This window comes from Macrobrachium rosenbergii, chromosome 29 (assembly GCF_040412425.1).
Source record: "Macrobrachium rosenbergii isolate ZJJX-2024 chromosome 29, ASM4041242v1, whole genome shotgun sequence".
Classification (NCBI taxonomy): Eukaryota; Metazoa; Arthropoda; class Malacostraca; order Decapoda; family Palaemonidae; genus Macrobrachium; species Macrobrachium rosenbergii.
In genome coordinates, this window is record NC_089769.1 from 24,767,387 (window position 1) to 24,786,814 (window position 19,428).

A 19,428-nucleotide genomic window follows, 5' to 3' on the forward strand; every position below is an offset into this window, starting at 1 on the left:
GCTCTTCTATTATTTTATGAGGGAATAAATTGACAAACACAACTATTTACGAGATTTAACAAATTTGCATTTAAGAATTTATATATATATATATATATATATATATATATATATATATATAATGCTATATATGTGTATGTATATATATATGTAATTGTAATAGCCATGTAGCCAAATGTCCTCTTAATTTTCTCGAATTCTTCGCGCTCTTTTGGATGGCTTGTCACTACAAAGCCTTAAGATCCAAGTGCAAGAAATATGAAGAAATTCTGATGTGCGGCACCACGTGGTCAACAATGGTACCTCGGCCTCGTTCTGATTAGTGGACCCGGGTTCGTTTCCCGCTACCGCACATCAGAATTTCTTCATATGTCTTAGACTTGGATCTAAAGGCTTTGTAGTGACAGGCGTATCCCGGCCCCCCCCCCCCAAAAAAAAGCGAAGATTTCGAGAAAGAGGGCATTGTGGCTATTACAATTACATATGTATCTGGTAAAATGTGAATAGTAGATTCTACATATATATATGTATGTATATATATATATATATATATGTATATTTATGTATATGTATATAGATGTATATATGTATATATGTATATGTATTGTGAGGTTTAAAGTTTAGTACTTTTGATGGGACAATCGTTTGCCGATTGTTCCCTTGGTGGGTTGTTGCCTCCTTACTTTTTTGTTTTCTTTGCTCTCTGTGGGAGTTGACGACTGTCTCGGTGTCTTCGAGATTGTCAGTCAGGTTTGGGATGGCAGCGAGTCTGGTTCAGAGCAGCTATGGTCGGGTTCAGAATGGCAGCGAGTTTTGTGCAGCATTACAGCAAGGAGGATTTTACAGCAGGCATTTTACCTGTTGGCTGTGGTAGCGGAAGGATGGTAGGATGGCCAAACCATAGTCATCTGTGGAGTAGTTTAGTTCCAGTTCGACAACAGGCTCGTTGTGATCATCTGTGTGATGGCTGTGTTCCAATTTGCAGTTGGTGATTGCTTCGATGTTTTCATGGAGATCATCTGATTGTATTCATCCTTTTCGACAGCTGGGTCTGTCGTGTCATCTCTACGGAGATTGTTTCTTGATTGTGTGATGCTACCCAGAGGTATGCAGTTTTAGTGCTGCATGGTTATTAATTCTTGCTGCTGGTTTGTTAGTGTGTAATTGTTTATACTGCTTATTTACTATTTATGCTGTTTATTATTGTATATAATTGTTTATGCTGCCTGTTTGCTGTGGTTATACCATTTATCATTTATGATGTAAGCTGATTGTTTATGCTGCCTGTTCACTATTCCTGATATTGTTAATGCTGTGCTTAGTTTATTTTGATGTAGCTCAAGTATTAATTGATTAGTATTTTGATTAAAGTTAAAGTAAGTTACTGTTGTTCATTGTTATTAATGTTATTGGTTTTTTGGTATGAGTAACTTACTCGTTAAAAGCTACATTGTTATATTTTATAATTTATTGAACCGACTGATTTTTTGGTTAATTCATTATTGGTAGTGATGTGATTATTTTCCAAGCCTGACTCACTTGTATATATGTAAATACCTTATTATAATAAATTAGTTTAAGGTCACTTTATAGTTTTGTTAAACTCCTTCCTCCTTTGTCTGCCTCAATTTCTGCCAGTCATTCCAGTCCCGTATTTTTTTTGTATTTAAGAACATGTTGAACCGACTGCGGTTCATTACAGTATATATATGTATATATATACATATGTATATAATACAAGGCTGGTCAGGGAAAGGCACTGTCCATATGAGTTTTATTTTGACGTTTCACAACTCCTCAGTTGCATTTTCTAGGCTGCAAACAGCGAACATGGCAATCGGTAAACTAATAAAATCATTATCACAAACTGAAATTATAATAAAACATTCGGAATAAAATGACTAAAACCTATCCTCAAGGAACAAGCAAAAGGCTATGACAACCTACCCAGAAGTAAGCTGACAAAAACTACTGTACTCGCATTGAGTATTACAAAAGAGAGAGAGACAAATAAAATAAATAAAGATACAGACAGGGAAGAAACCGCTCAACACGACCATCGGAAAATAAACAATTGTGTAGATGTTTGGTACAGTCAATTTGACAATAATAGATTTAAGTATTGTTAAATCACTTTCTTTTTGTACTTGTCCTATTATCGAAAAGACCTTATTTTCCATAAAAGTTTTACAGTCTCTTAATAATTCCTGATATTAGACTGTACAGGGCTGGACAATCTGCTCCCGGCTCTGTAGACTGACTCCTCCATGAGCATGAATGCATACTCGCAACAGCCTTTTAGTACATCCGACATAATCCCCTGACTACATCTGGGGTACTTGTATTTATATATAACGTAGGATGTAAATAAAGGACTGAACTTGTCTTTAAACTTGAAGAGAGAGCCAACTGTTCGGGGGTTCTCCGGAATGAGTTTGAGGTTAAGGACTGGTAATTCCTTTTGAATGATGTTTAGAAACTTCGTCCTGAAAGAATCATCTTGCATATAGGGGAACGCTGCGTACATATTCATCTTAGGGATGGTCTAATATAGAGTAGGTGGCGTCATATATCTGTATATATACGTATATTGTATGTGATATATATATATATATATATATATATATATATATATATATATATATATATTGGGTGTGCATATATATATATATATATATATATATATATATATATATATATATATATATAGTATATATATATATATATATATATATATATATATATATATATATATATATATATATTATATATATATATATTATGTGTGTATATGTATGTATATATATATATATATATACATATATTATATATATATATATATATATACATATATTATATATATATATATATATATATATATATATATATATATATATATATATATATATATATATATATATATATATATATATATATATATATATATATATATATATATATATATATATATATATATATTATATATATATATATATATATATATATATATATATATTATATATATATATATATATATATATATATATATATATATATATATATATATATATACGAATATCCCTAGGATACTTACTTGATTATGTGACAGGCAATGGACGGACGCAGAGACAGTGGTCAAGTTGCCTTGGGCTGACATATGGGATATGCATCATCCCCATCTTAGTTCCCATGGACGAAAATTATATCCCTCCTCGCCAGCCTCAACCAACTCCCAGCAACCTCACAAGAATGGGCACACCCATAAGAAACCCGTGTGTGGGTATTGTAAGCGAATAGGGCACCCCACTGAATAGTGTCGCTTGAAGGCTGAGAATCAGCTAGGAGACCCCTCTGCATTCTCAAAAGGGACAATATCCCAACGAGCCACACCTGGGTTGTGGACGAAGGGTAAAGGGCCTGCTCCTTCCAATGGGATAGTGCCAGGTAAAGATTATATAGTCGGACTTATTGCCCCGCTTGCAAAGTCTATGGGCACTCCACCCAATGGGCAAGATGCCATAATAATAATAAGTCAAATATGCCCGCCCTTGCCTTGGCAGTCACCGACCCAGCATTCTTAGGTCCTCCACCCCAGGGTCCCATTTATGTGGCACTTCCCAGAGGTAGGTGCCCCGCCAGCCAGGTCAAGGCATTTGATGATTCTGGTGCACAAATGTCCCTCACAAGGGAAGACAAAGTTCCCCATGGAGCAACCATTAACAGACGTAAACTTGTCATGCTTGGGGGTATCAATTACTTCAAGATGATACTTCTACCGTCAAGCTGAGGATCACAAAACCTCATAGATCCGAAATCTGCGGCCTTGCAGTTGCCAGATACATTCCTGGAGGTTAAAACCTCGCCCTGGGGCAGGGCTTCCAGTCCCCATCTAAGTTAGAGCAATCCTGGGGCCCAAATCCCCCAAATCATTCATTAGGCATGAGTAAACCTCAAATGCCTGCATTCGTTCCACTGCCAGTGCCACCTGAGTGCAATGTGCAGTGGCCCCCTCCATCAGGATCGATTCCTGATCCCATTCCGGTGCCCGGCACTGCCCCAGTGCCAGTGCCGGGCCCCAAATAGATCCCCCTCCAGGAGACCCCACTCTTGATTCACAATCTCTGCCAGTGTCACTTGGGTGCACTGAGCAGCGCCAAGCTCCGTCTGTCCTGAACAAGCAAATTCCAAATCAATTATTAGTGCCTGGCTCTGCCTTAGTGCCACTGCCAAAGCACGTTCCCGATCTCCATTCCAGAGATCCCAGTCCAGGTCCCCTCTCTTCTCCTGGCATGGCTCTGCTACCAATGCCGGTAAGAGAGACGGATCCTTCCGACCACAGCAGAAGCTCACCCAAAGGTGTGGCCTTGCAACCCATGCCTGAGCTGGTCACTCTTACCTGCGAGCCTCCCACGACCGCTTCCACTCTGTCTCAGTCTGCCGCAGACACAACAGTGAGTAAGGATTCTGCCATGTCTCAATTGGCCGATGGACTCAAGGAACTGCAATGGATCATGGTAGAACTTGCAAGGAAGGCCCCTGCTTCAGCCATCAAAGAAGCCGACACAGGTGGCACTCAAATACCCTCCCTGGGCTCAATTTCACCGATTCCCTGACCAAGACAAACCATCAAAGTAAGAGAGGTCTGTGGAGGAAATACCACGGGCATGGATAATTCCAGGTAGTTTAAAGAGAGCCACCGAGCTCTCCTCGCACCCATGCCAAACTGGCACAGTCCCATCCCTTTATCCTACGAAGACTTTGGCACCTCTATCCAGAAGAGGATGTCAGGGTCCTTCACCCCTATTTTCCTTATAACGCTATCCCTTATTCTTTCCCCTTCAACATTTCCCTTCCTCACATTTATTTTATGCCTTACCAAGGCTCCATTGTACTTTAATCACCTCTGGCAATGCAGAGTGCCATTGACAGATATGCCAACTGTATAAGTCCTATGACTTCCCTTTCATGCCTACTGCAGCATGATGCATTTAAAATACGATATGCCATCGCCATTAGTTATTATTATATGCGGGCCAACTTGGCACAGTGCTGTTATCATAGATGCTGGCAAATGATCCTGCTGGAGGAGTAACACCCTCTGGCTACCTTTGCGGCCTTCTTGGACTAAGATGAGCCTAGCTGTTTTCCATAGGCTAAGGAATGTAATTTCGGCATATTTAATCATCTCTTATCAAAAATCATTCTCCAGAATCTGTTACTATTCTCTTTGTGAATCTCTGGCAAATCTTGAGTCTCAGACTTGTGACCTTGTGTTTATAGTGCCTGAATAGCACTGAGCTGTTGCTCAGGTTTCATGGAAGCACCTAACCAATCCCACGTTTACCTTACTGTAATGCCTCTTCAAGGCAGACTAACTGCATGTGCGCAAAATTCGTAATTGATTATTATTAAGAGTGCATGAAGTATCTCTAGAATTAACCTAGTATTAATTCATTGTTTTAACTATACCATAACGTTGTGAAAAATATTCTGATTAATGCTGCCTTAACGTATAGGAGTTTAACAATAAGAATATGTCACTTCTAGCAGCAAGTATTTACTGTGCATTAAAGTAAATGTCCTTGCTGTTTTGCCTCTTGAAATTAATTGCTATGCAGAAGCTTAAGTTAAATTATAAGACACCAAAGGGAAATGAGAGAGAAGTAAAGTAAAGTCTTTAAGTGAGTTTGCTTGCTGGTAATCATTCTCACCTGATCTAGGGTGTGAATACTAACTTGGTTGGGGAGGTGCAATGGATGGAACCTCTTTCAAGCAATCTCTGCAGTTTTACATCCGTAGTGTAGTTGAGAAAGAAATAAAATTAATTTCAATTGTTTAATTACTAGAACTGCAGGTTTCCACTCGCCCTTTCAACAACTCTCTCCTTCCATTCCCCAAAATGATTAAGCCTATCCTTCTCTCATTCAAAATGACTGCCTAGGCCTTATTTCCTGGCACGACCGCTGTACATTCCTGGCATCAAGCAGTGACAAGGGAGGAGCCAAAAAGAGAAAGCCGGCGCCCCCCCGCTATGTTAACCCTCCAAAAGGTTGACTACTGCCATGTGGCCTATTTAGAAAACGTGGCAAAGACTGACCTTTGCGCCACTTATGTTGGACACGATGTGTAATCCCCGAAGGTTATTTATAGACGACACAATGGAAATCGGGAGAGAGAAGCGCTCCGAATGCCACCAAGGAGAGATGTCCTCAATCTTGCTTGACCCTTGAACCTTCCATATGTTCGACCCCAAGGCTCGAACCAGTATACTTTTGTAGTGGCATTTTAATTCCCTCCTCCATCACCAATGCCCTATAGAATGAGGACACCGTCATCTTGATGGAGGTAATGTACCAGAATAAGGTTTCTTAGTCAGCCACGATTCCTGATATTTCTCTGTCTGATTTTTCATTTATTTTCCATTGTGTGATCAACTGATCATTTGTGTTGGAGCATTCAGTGTTAACATAATTATGCATTTAGTGTTGAACTGAGTTATTTGGCGCCATCGGTGCATGCCTCAGTTCCCGTTGAATGTTTTATTATTTTTACAAGTAACCATCTTGCATATATTGCAGATAGGCCTTGACTGTGGAATCCCTTGGCTCTATCCATGTGCAGTCCCCCTTCTACCCAATGCAATGTTTCCTGTTATGAAGACATCATTGGCGTAGAATATTTATTCTGTGTAGGATTCATTCATTTAGTAGGCATTTATCATTACCTGTCCAGTAATTTGGCATTCTTCTGATCTGTGTTGTCATGTAAATATAATTAGTTAGGAGAAACCTAGAGTTTATGTAATTTTCCCTCACATGAAAGAAGGCCCCAAGCCACAGATTTTCCTTTGTTTGTCTATGAATTGTCCTAATATTGAGTCAGATGTGTAATAAATATAAGGAATATGTGTTTTACCATCCATTGCTCCAGAATCAAGTAAGTATCCCTCAGGACATTTGTATATATATATATATATATATATATATATATATATATATATATATATATATATATATATATATATATAGATATATATATATATATATATATATATATATATATATATATATATATATATATATATATATATATATATATATATATATATATAATCACAAAATCTCTGTAAGAAGGTGAGTGAAAACCAGGACTTTGAACAAGTACTTTCGTAGTTTATTATACATTTTCAAGTTCACACTGAATACAAAGGAAGTTGACAGAGCTTTATATTTAAAAACAGAAGGGGGGTGTGGTTACAGCTTGTTAATCTAGGCAGTAGGTTCTTTAAAGAAAAAATACTGGGACAAGGGGTCAAGGGATAATTCAGGGTAGAGATTAACATTCCTGGTGGATGTGGCTTCAATAAACACAGTCTTTAGCATATTCCTCTTCTGATGGTCGTTAACCTTGTAGATCATCGATGGCTTATCCCAGTTCATTGCATGGTCTGTCTTAAGCCAATGATCTACAATGCCATTATTTGATAAGCCTCTTGAAATGGCATATTTGTGTTGGGAGCTTCTTGCAATTAGTTCTTTTGGTGTTTGACCAATATAAATCTTATTACTTTTTTGCAAGGAATACCGTATACAATATTGTCTGATTTGGGAGGGCTATTCTTAATTAGTTATTCCTGAAAATATTATCATATTTAACCGTTAACGCCGGGCCTCTATTTACAAAAGTGTCGCAATAGAGTATGCGTGGATTGAGAATTGAGTGCCAAGCGGAAAAATTTTTTTCAAAAAATCACAGCACGCTTAGTTTTTAACATTAAGAGGTTATTTTTGGCTCCTTGTTTTGTCATTGGCTGAAGTTTAGTATGCAACCATCAGAAATGAAAAAAAATATCATTATCATATATAAGTATTGGAATATATGACAGCGCAAAAAAAAATTTCATATATAATTGTATACAAATTGTGCTGTGAGCAAAACGGTTAAAGCTAATGAGTTATTTTTTTTCTTTGTATTGTACACTAGATTGCGATGATTTTGGTATATAACGGATTGTAAAACGATCAAAGCAACACAGAGAAAATATTATCACAAAATGATGCACGACTTCGTAATGCGTGGACGTAAAAAAATTTTTTTTTTCAAAAAATCACCATAAATCGAAATATTGTGCTAGAGACTTCCCGTTTGTTGCAAAATGAAGGTAATTGATTGAATATTACTAGACTGTAAGTGTTTTAGCTTACAATTGCATTTTCGACCATTTCGGTCGAGTTAGAGTTGACCAAAGTTCGAATTTTTTCAATTTATCGTGATTTATATGAAAATATTTCAAAAATGATAAAAGCTACAACAATGATTTATTTTTTGTTGAATTCTAAATGAAATTGCACACATTTTGATGTATAACACTTAATGTAACGCCTAATATACAACTGCGCAAAAATTACGACAAGAAATGCTGAGATTTTCAGCGAGGTTCCGCACGCGCGCGGAGGAAGGAAAATTTTTCAAAAATTCACCATAAATCGAAATATTGTGCTAGAGACTTTCTGTTTGTTGCAAAATGAAGGTAATTGATTGTCTATTACTAGACTGTAAGTGTTTTAGCTTACAATTGCATTTTTCGACCATTTCGGTCGAGTTAAATTTGACCAAAGTTCGAATTTTGTCACTTATCGTGATTTATATGAAAATATTTCAAAACTGATAAAAACTACAACCATGCGTTATTTTCTGTTGTATTCTAAATGAAATTGCGCACATTTTGATGTATAACACTTCATGTAACGCCTAATATAAAACGGCGCAAAACTTACGACAAGTTGACTCAAGAAATGCTGAGATTTTCAGCAGAGTTCCCGCGCGCGAAGGGAAAGAAAAAGTTTTTTTTTCAAAAATTCACCAAAAATCGAAATATTGTGCTAGAGACTTCATTTTTGCAAAATGAAGGTAATTGATAGAATATTACTGGAATGTAAATGTTTTGGCACCCACAATTGCATTTTTACCATTTCGGTCGAGTTAAAGTTAATGAAGGCTAAAATTTTGTCACTATCCATTGATTTATGAAATATTGCAAACCTGATAAAAGCTACAACGAATTATTTTTTGTTTTATTCTAAATGGAAATGCGCACATTTTGATGTATAACACTTCATGTAACGCCTAATATAAAACGACGCAAAAATTACGACAAGGTGACTCAAGAATGCTAGAAGTTTTCGAAAGCGGAGTTACGCATAGGAGAGAGGAAAAAGGTTTTTCAAAAAATTCACCATAAGTGAAATATTGTGCTAGAGACTTTCCGTTTGTTGCAAAATGGGTACTTGATTGAATATTTACTAGAATGTAAAGTTTTGACGACTTATAAATGCGTTTTGACCATTTCGAAGTAGTCAAATTTGACGAAGAGTTCAAATTTTGTCATATCGTGATTTATATGAAAATATTTCAAAACTGATAAAAGCTACAACCATGAGTATTTTTGTTGTATTCTAAATGAAATTGCGCACATTTTGATGTATAACAATTTATGTAACGCCTAATAGTAAACGGCGCGAAAATTACGACAAGGTGACTCAACAAATACTAGGATTTTCAATTGGGTACAGCCCAGCATGGAAGAAGGGAAAGATTTTTTAAAAATTCACCATAAATCGGAATATTATTGCTAGAGACTTCCCGTTTGTTGCAAATAAATTTAAATGATTGAATGTTACTAGAATGAAAGAGTTTTGGCTTACAATTGCGTTTTTGACCATTTCGGTCGAGTCAAAGTTGACCGAAGGTTCAAATTTTGTCACTATCGTGATTTATATGAAAATGTTCAAAACTGATAAGCTACACCCATTATTATTTTTGTTGTATTCTAAATGAAATTGCACATTTTTGATGTATAACAATTTGCGTAACGCCTAATAAGCAGCGCGAAAATTGCGACAGGTGACTCAAGAAATGCTATGATTTTCGAAAGCGGGTTCCACGTGCACAGAGGGAAGGAAAAGTTTTTCAAAAATTCACCATAAATCAGATATTGTGCTAGAGACTTCCCGTTTGTTTGCAAAATGAAGGTAAATGATTGAATATCACTAGAATGTTAGATTTTTGCTTACCAAAAAGATCCAAATATATATATATATATATATATATATATATATATATATATATATATATATATATATATATATATATATATATATATATATATATATATGCTATATATACTATACTCGCTATATGTGTATATACATTCATACATAACATATATATAATATATTTTTTTACTTTAGTTTGAATACATAACTAAAGGAATGCAGGCAAAAAACTTTTTGCATAAAAAACGAAATAATATACAAAACAACAATAAATACAGATATATAAAAACTTGTAATAGAATATAAAACTAAATATAAAATCAATGCAGAATACTCATCGTAATCCTGACGCTTCGCTCAGTTTCTTCTTTTCTCCTCCTCCATTGAAGAGTCTTGCATTTTTTTCCTCTCGACATGGCCAGGCACAGGTGGGAGGAGGAGCGCACACCATACTGCGGATGGGCTGCCCGCCGATCCGCTCGCCCTCGGTGTCCCTCGGGTAGGCGCACTCTAATATGACGCAGTGTGGTGCCCGGTCACCTCCCCGAACCGCAAAGTGCTGCAGCGGGTGTGTCTCTTCTTCTGCCATTCATATGGCACACCCGGCACCGTTTCTGCTTGCGCCCTTCTAGGAGCTCCAGTGTGTGATCCCCTGCCTGCAGCCGACACACAGGGTCCACTACCCGACGAGACATTGGAATGTGAGGGAGGGCGGCAGCAGGGGCGGCGGCATCATCAAGGGCGGCAGCAGCAGGGGCGGCGTCGGCAGGAGCAGGAAGACCGAGGTTGGCCCTCCTCGCGACATCCGCCCTATCCTCTTGGGGCAGATCTGGAGCTCGGGGCAGGGGGGGGGGGCGGTGTTGGAAGGCCACTCCTCTGGATTAAAGTTTATGAGGGCATTACCAGCCACCTCGAGAAACTGGATGTGGGATCCGGGCGTCCAATTGTACCCACAGTAGAGGATGTAGGCATTCTGGGCCAACTGAAGGGGTGTTGAGGAGCTTCTGTGTCCACCTCCTGGTTCTCCTGGCGAAGGGATAATACTGGATGAGTTGATCAAGGATCAGCACTCCAATGTGCCTGTTGTAGTGCCCAATGACAGTAGGCCGTTGGACGCGAAACTCCTCTCCACGTAACTTCGGCCCTGCTGACGTGTCTTCTTCCGCTGAATGATCTCTTCTTGGATGGGCTCATGACTGCGTCCGGTAATCATGGAGCGCAGAGTCGGACCCCCTTCAACAGATGATGAAGGCGTCTCCCTTCCGTCGCCACTCTGTCTCTCTTGCCAGATGTTGCGGCTGGCTAAGCGAGCCTCTTGAGGACATTCGGAGCCCCACGCACCAACGGTACCACTGGCGTGCACACCTGTTTCATGCAGTTCCTGGGCCAAGGATACCGAGTTTTAATAATTATCCATAAACAGGTGGTATCCCTGGTTGCGAAGCGATCTAAGACCGAAAACAGTGTGTCGCTGGCGTGGAAGACCCTAGAACACACCGAGAAGTCCACGACGTATCCAGTGTTGGATTCTGTAATAAAAAATAACTTCACACCATATTTCTTTGGCTTCTTGGTTGTACTTTTATACTTAGACGCCCTTTGTATGGCATCATCCCTGTCAAAGAAAGGTTCTTGGAAGGAAAACGACAACTGGCACCCGTTCACGAATGTAGTCCAACACTGGTAGGACTAGATGAAGCGGTCGAGGTTATTCTGGGGTGTAGCCCTTCGGTTGAAGGCGTTGAAATACCTGTCCAACACCAGGAAACTATCACGGGACATAATGCCGGGCACATTGGGCGTACTTAAAAAAAAATTCCCCCTCCAATATTGTCTGACGTTGGCAGCAGGCATCATTCCAAAAAAAATGAGGAGCCCCAAAAAATGCGCCATGTCCGTGAGGTTGCAGCCCCGCCAGCGATACGACAACGTCGTCTGCAGTTCCTCACGGCAGTACCGAGCGTAATCCGCCGTCTCTGCAACCAAGTATTCCTGCAATTCCCGTGTCAGGAAGGCTGAATGACAGTGCAGTGAGGCACAGGGACAGTCAGTCAGGTGCTGCTGTGAATGGGTGCATGTTAGGTGGGGTGGGTTCCTCAACCACCCCTCATCACTTTCGGACGAACGGCCTTCACTTTCGGACGAACGGCCTTCACCCAAGCTGCCGCGACGTTGTGACCTTCTACGGGCCCGTGCACGTGCGCGGACACGACTTCGCACTCCCACCTTCCCCACTGGCCCATCTCCCTCTTTTTCACCATCACTTTCTGTCTCGTCCCACCAGCCATGTCGGGGGCCTCCTCCTCCTCAGACTCTCCCCTCATACGCACTGAAACCACTAAATTCAGTTCCTTTCTCCTGTGGCTCCCACTGCAGAGGTGAGGGCAAGTACCGTCTCATTTAACATCAGGCGTGATGTCCTCATCACTAGATGACCATGCCATCGAAATGAGTACTCGTCAATGTCCTTTTGTTGGAGGCCTCCCAAATGCTTACGGATGCCCCTCAGGACACCCCCATGCTTCCTATGGGTCGTAAAAGGCACGGGATGTGGTCCTTGGTCCCTTTCGGTCACCCATGGCCACACAACACGGCGTTGAGAAGCTGGGTCACCTTGGGTGCTTGGACCCTCTCCAGCATCCCAGTCTAAAACTCACCTCACACTCTGCGCTACCGACGGGCAATATGTGCCTTTCGTCCTGACGACGTTGGACATCTCTGAAACGTCTGTTCGCGTCACAAATACGCTAACACTCGCAAAGTTCTGCAAAACACGGATGCGTCAAGAAATCGCTCTCGAAGATGCACCACTGATGCTTTCTAGTGCGAGAAGGAAGAAATTGGTGCATGCGCAGCTAGGTGACGCTTCTAAACAAAACAACAGTGTGATCCGTGAACTCCAAGCATCCCTCAAGGCACGTGATTTAAAACCTTTTGCAAACTAGGCCTATAATTATTTTTCCACGAATATTTAAAAAACATTTTGTAGTCGACGTACCGTACGTCCACTCGGCACCCAACAGACAATTTTAGTCGACGTATGGTACGTCCAGTCGGCGTTTGAGGGTTAAATACTAAGTTAATATCAATAGTTTTTAAAATGGGCACTGCAGGAATGAAATTAGGATGAAATGGTAAACAGAGAATATACTTATGTTCTCTGTTAACACTGGTTGGATTGTAATATGTCTTTTTTTGCTTTGTTTTAACAAGGTTCTAAAAAATATGGAGGGTAACATAATGAGATTCCTATTTTATCAATAATTTTAAACTCCCCTTCCAAAAATTCAGGACTACAAATTCTAAGAGCTCTAAGATATATACTGGAAAATGTTGACACTTTAATCTGTTTAGCATGGTTAGAGTAAAAATTAACATATGACAAATTATTCCTGGGTTTCCTATATACTTTAAAACAAAAATTGGTGTTATTTCTTATAATTGAGAAATCTAAAAATGGTATACTATTATTTTCTTCACATTTAGCAAATTTTATGGATGGTACATGATTATTAATTGCTTGCAAGAAATCAGGAATATTTACATTTTCTTTTATAATACAAAAACAATCGTCTAAATATCTAACCCAAAACACCTTAGGGAATAGATTTCTTGGAATAAGTCTAGACTCAAAGGATTCCATGGAAATATTAGACAAAAGTGGCGAAAGAGGGTTCCTCATAGCCATACCAAATATTTGTTCATAAACATTACCATTGAAAGTGAATTTACAATTTTTTATACAAAGGGATATCAAATTAATAACAACACTGGTAGGTAATTCTGGATTATACAAGTCCAAATATTGTGATAAATACTGAAGTAAGTTATCAACAGGAACTTTAGTAAATAAAGATGTCACATCAAAACTGGTTAATTTGTCAGTAATGGATAATTCAATATGGGAAAGTCTAACAGAGAAATCAACAGAGCTTTGTAAATGGGAATTTGAAATAGTACCCAGACTAGGTGATAATAATTTAACTAGATATTTAGAAAGTTTATAACTAATAGAACCGGTTGGAAAATCTCGTGGGTTTTGATTAATCCGTACAAGTAAGATAAGGGTGGGTCAATCGTTGACACTTTCTCTTTTACTGAACCGAATTCCTTTAGTATAGTTTTTATTTTAGAGTTGAAACTTTTTATGACATCAGCTAATGGGTCTTTCCGTAGTTTTTTTGTAAGTACTAGAATCAGATAATAAGTTGTCCATTTTTTCAACACAGTTAATTTTATCCATTATTACAAAACAATTGGATTTGATTAAAAAATTTGATTCTGTAAAACAATTCTCATGGGTTTACCATTTCCATCATATCCACAGGAACAGGTAATTCGAATGAAATGATACCAACTGACTCACTGCTGGGTAGGGAAGTTGGGTAAAATTCGCTGGTATATTAAGCTGCAGAACCCTGAATGGGACAAACCTCAGGTAAAGGAGTACTTGGGTTCCAAATTTGTTATGACCTTTGTAAGTCAATTGGAATCGCCCTGGCCTGTCACTTGGGAGACCAGGGTTCATTCCTGATGTGAGTCAGAAATGCATATATTTATATATGTATATATACAGTACATATGAATCTACATATGTATGAATATACACACACACACACACATATATATATATATATATATATATATATATATATATATATATATATATATATATATATATATATATATATATATATATATATATATATATAATCGCTTCTCCCAAATGAAGGCATGGCATTAGTTGTAAGGCTTTTTTGCTCTCTGCCAGCATGAACACAACAACTGTAATCCCCAAAAAAAGTTAGATATATATCCCTCATATCTAAAAAATAATATTGTTTGGAGTCTGCACCAGTGGCGTGCGTTTATATGACAGGGGGTCGAGAGTTATTCAACGGCGGTACCGTTCTCGTTGCATTCATGTCTCATACAGCAGCCGGTATGGAGTACCGAGGAATTTAAGTTAAACAAGAATAGCAACTGTATAATGCCTCCCTCGTGTATAGATGAAATAACAAAATCGTTATCACGCTTTCATTTTATGGATCGCTGATAAACATTTTTCAGATCACAGACACATACATATATATAATATATATATATATATATATATATATATATATATATATATATATATATATATATATATATATATATATATATATATATGTATGTATATGTATATGCGGGTATGCATATGTATGCGCGTGTTTGTGTATGCGTGAGTGCCCGCCTCTCTTTGTGTGTACACGAGTGAATGAATAAGAACGAAGTCAAACGGTCGTTTTTACCATCCTAACTTTTGGGCTCAACTCTGTTCGTAAACTATGAACCTCATTCTTTTATGCTTACCGCAAAATTAATCAGAAATTTTAATGAACATGAAAATCCTTTTTATGTGAATCATCATCTAAAATTCTTTCATTTCTTTCTGAAATAAGAACGCAACATCTATAGCCATGTTATGGTAATGACGTCATTCTCTCCGTTACTAAACCACGTTTTCCAATGTGTTCAACAAAGCTTAAACCTTTTTCCACCGGTCAGGGTAGGGCCGAGAGAGCGTTAGCATCATTATACAATTATTATTTTGCCCTTTGTTATTATTTTAGTTACAATTATCGTCATCATCACCATCATCTTTTGTACAATCCTTTACATTCACACGGTCATCTTTTTATGCGGGCAGGGAGCGAGATATGTATATATACCGAAAAAATAAAAATACTGTAAATAGAATGCCACTCTCTTTGCATATCTACTACATTTTAACGTGTCAGTAACATATACGTACAGTGGTCTTAATCTTTCCTTTCCATATGTAACTAAATATTATTTTTATTTCCTCAGGCCTACAACACCTCAACCTCCGCGATGTTCCACAAGCATGAACTTAATCCTTACGAAACTCAATGAGAACGGGCATTGCAATTTCACCCGGAGTGACTCGCAGGGCCGTTGCAGGCGATCAATATTAATTTACAGTCCATTTTTTTTAATATAAAATGGCTACCATCCCCTGAGACTCTGACTGTATTTCCATTTCCATATTCCAGTTCAGACATTGTCCTTTTTGATTTTTCCAAGTTTCAATTGAATCCAGGGAGAGTTTGGCAAATTATGCCCCATTTCTTAGTCATTTTACACAGGGATTTTAGATTCTCTTGTCAATAATTTACTTTAAAACCGTTTAAAAGTTTTTTATTATCTCCTTGCACTTCATTGATGATGTGTCGCTGTTCTTCATTTATACATATGATGTGAGGGATTCGAGAGCAAAGAATAATAAATGTAATATTAAAGCCAACACTTTTCGTCCCATTTTGTTTTCCATAGCAGCAAAAAAGGCGGGAAGGGTTGCAAATATGATGTAATTCTGATAACTAAACGCTTTGTTTGCATCTTTATAGCAGACAGGCAGCGCAAGAATAATCAGATTGACGAAAATAAGTAGCCTTTACCCGGTTTCTATTGGTCTGTAATGAAGGCATCTGAGCTCTACAAGAAAAGCTTATTCATTATTAGTTGTGAAAAACTATTGGGTCATCTGCCACTCTAAGCCTAAAGGATAGTCATGCTGCTGTTTTTGAGAACGTTTCCAATAAAAAATTTAGGATTAGATGCAGCATTATCCACGTACTCAATTATCCAGTAGAAATATATAGGAAATTTAATAAGATCTTGAGAGTTCACAAAGCTCCACAGAATAAGCAACAGCCTTAAGCATCAAGTGATGAGAATTAGCGTTGCTTGACCCAGAAATATATTATGACCATCGTAGCCCAAAATTATGTATAACAATAAAATTACTGAGTTCATCTTCTATTCTTCTTCTTGTAGGCTAATGTCTCATATAGCTTTCAGTTTTCCTACCTTTACTTGTACCTCGTCCTCCCGTGTTCTTCTCATTCGTTTTTTATCTAGCTTTGCATTCCTCTTTTGATCCCTATCTACATTCTCGAACCCATCAGATATATTAACCCGCAATTTTGAATCTGTTTTACAAGAAATAACCTTCATGCCAGAACGCACTGTTGGAGAAAAAGTATACCTTAGTTTAACCAGACCACTGAGCTGATTAACAGCTCTCCTAGAGAGGGCTGGCCCGAAGGATTAGATTTATTTTACGTGGCTAAGAACCACTTGCTTTCCTAGCAACGGGACCTACAGCTTACTGTGGAATCCGAACCACATTATAGCGAGAAATAAATTCCTCTCATTCTTCATTGGTCGGTCGGAGATTCGAACTGGCGGCCAGCAGAGTCCTAGCTGAGAAAGGAACCCACTCTTCCAACGAGGAACTTGCACTCTTGGAGAAGAAGACCTAGAGAGGGACAGACAGATTAAACGAAAGTTACTGAAAAGGAGAAGCCTCAACATCCAGGAAGCGAGAGAGTGCGTGCAAGATAGAGGCAGGTGACATAGTTTGTTTGTGCAGGACGTTTTAACGCGCTCTTAATGAATGAATTTTTGGTGCATAAGGTGGCCAGTTTTGTGGAAATTTTTTAATTGTGAATTTCATCCACAATTCATCAGTCTAATCTAAGTACGTCATTATCTGCTAACACGACCATATTCGTAGATAATGGCAGACGCACTGGTTGGACGGATCGACTGGCAGTAAAGAAGTCTATCGTAACGGAGCTGTCATTCTGACATAAATGGCAGCAAAAATTTGCTGCAATGAAATAGAAGTCGCATTGAACTAAAACATCCCAATAAAAAAATATAGGTTTTTGTTTAAAAAAAACGGAGTATCTGAACAAATGAGGATTATGCAGATGGGGACGAATGAAAGAGTAATTTTGCAGCCTTATTGTTTTAAATTGCAACGTCAGACACTGTGCAGTTAATGCAATTTGCTGGGAGACGCTAAATGGCCTACCGTGAATTCATTTTCCGGATGTTTGTTACCTGTAATGAGTTCCGGAGTCTCTCCGACGACAAGTTTTCACAAAGGCATTTCTATGCAAATTCAGAAGGGACGCAGGTAAGAAGAACCTTCATTCATTCTAGCAGTCCTTGAGATACGATGTTGCTGCTGTTGCAGAATCAGGCGTCGTGTAATTGTTTTCGTTGCACTAGACCATCTTCTCTTTTCACTAGATGAATCATCGTAGAGTGTACTTTATGGGAAATGATTTTATTACTATAGATTATCATATTATTACTATATATTATCATACTTTGGTATTTGTGTCTGATATCAATTCATATGCAACTCATGCATCCCACCAAAATACTATAACCTGTAAATGAGATACTATAGAATAATCTCCCATCCTCTATTTTTAAACGATATTATTCTCATTCTTACTCAACATGAAGATGCATTCACCGTTCCATATTTTCAGAACAAAAGTAACGAAAAACTGCTGGTCCTAGCCAGCGGGACAATGCAACACCTTGACAAAAGTGAATGCTTATGGTTTAAAAAGCACATAACACGCATTAATTCTTCATGCACAGACACTGAAGGAGGCAACAGAACTATAAAAACATAAGCAAGTGAAATGGCTGAACAAGTTACTTCCGACGACGATCGGAAACAAAACAACCTAAAGAAGATCATCATGTAATGTCCGAAGGATAAAGAACCCTTGCAGATGCTGATACCTTGATGAAAGAACGCCATTTTAATGAGGATACGTTAATCCTGACAAGTAATACCTGGATTACAGCTCTACTAGATTATACTTACATTGCTGTGAAAAAAGAAAGTCTGAGGTCAAAATTACCAGTATTTCAGAATTAATAAGTAAATTCTCTCGTATATATAGGAAATCTTTTAACTAGAGGACGACAAAATTGGCAAAGTAATCAAACTTAAAATCTGTTAAAATTTACTCTCAAAACACGCTGACTACTTCATAGGCGTATTTTCCACATTCCAGTTAAGGACTGCATAAAATTCGGTTCATATTTTTCAGGGAGCAAGTAACTACACCAGGAGTTGCATCGCAATTGCAGTTCCATCGTATTTTTCTCATTCAAAAATCAAATCACCCGGCACAACCACAAAACAAAAGAAATAACAGTGGACATGATAGATTTAGGGTCACTAAATCACTAATAACGACACCTCTATTACAATTTACATAAAGGGAAACTGAATCGTCTATATGGCCTTGACGCTAGTTAAAAAGTTTATTTATTGAAACCCTAATGCTAACTGAGGCTAAAGCAACACAAACCTCAGATTAAACAGGGCTGAGCTCGTATATTGCCATGGGTGTTCTTGAATATAGCTTAACAGACTTTTAAAAGGCATCAACTGTATCTGATTGTTACCTGGCTGTACAAGGGTATAAGGATCTCGCTTCCAGTAGCCTTAAACACCACTGGAAGGATGAACTCCATAACCTTTCAT

General features: G+C 38.2%; 1 protein-coding gene across 1 annotated transcript in view; it reads left to right on the plus strand.

Moving 5' to 3' along the window:
• LOC136854677 (E3 ubiquitin-protein ligase TRIM32-like) overlaps positions 1-16,084 on the plus strand; it is a 40,381-nt gene extending 24,297 nt beyond the window's left edge. The window contains exon 5 of the mRNA XM_067131276.1: positions 15,909-16,084. Coding sequence (XP_066987377.1) covers positions 15,909-15,974 — 66 coding nt within the window. The 3' untranslated portion in view covers positions 15,975-16,084. The remainder of the gene's footprint in view (positions 1-15,908) is intronic.
• Positions 16,085-19,428: the final 3,344 nt, after the last annotated feature.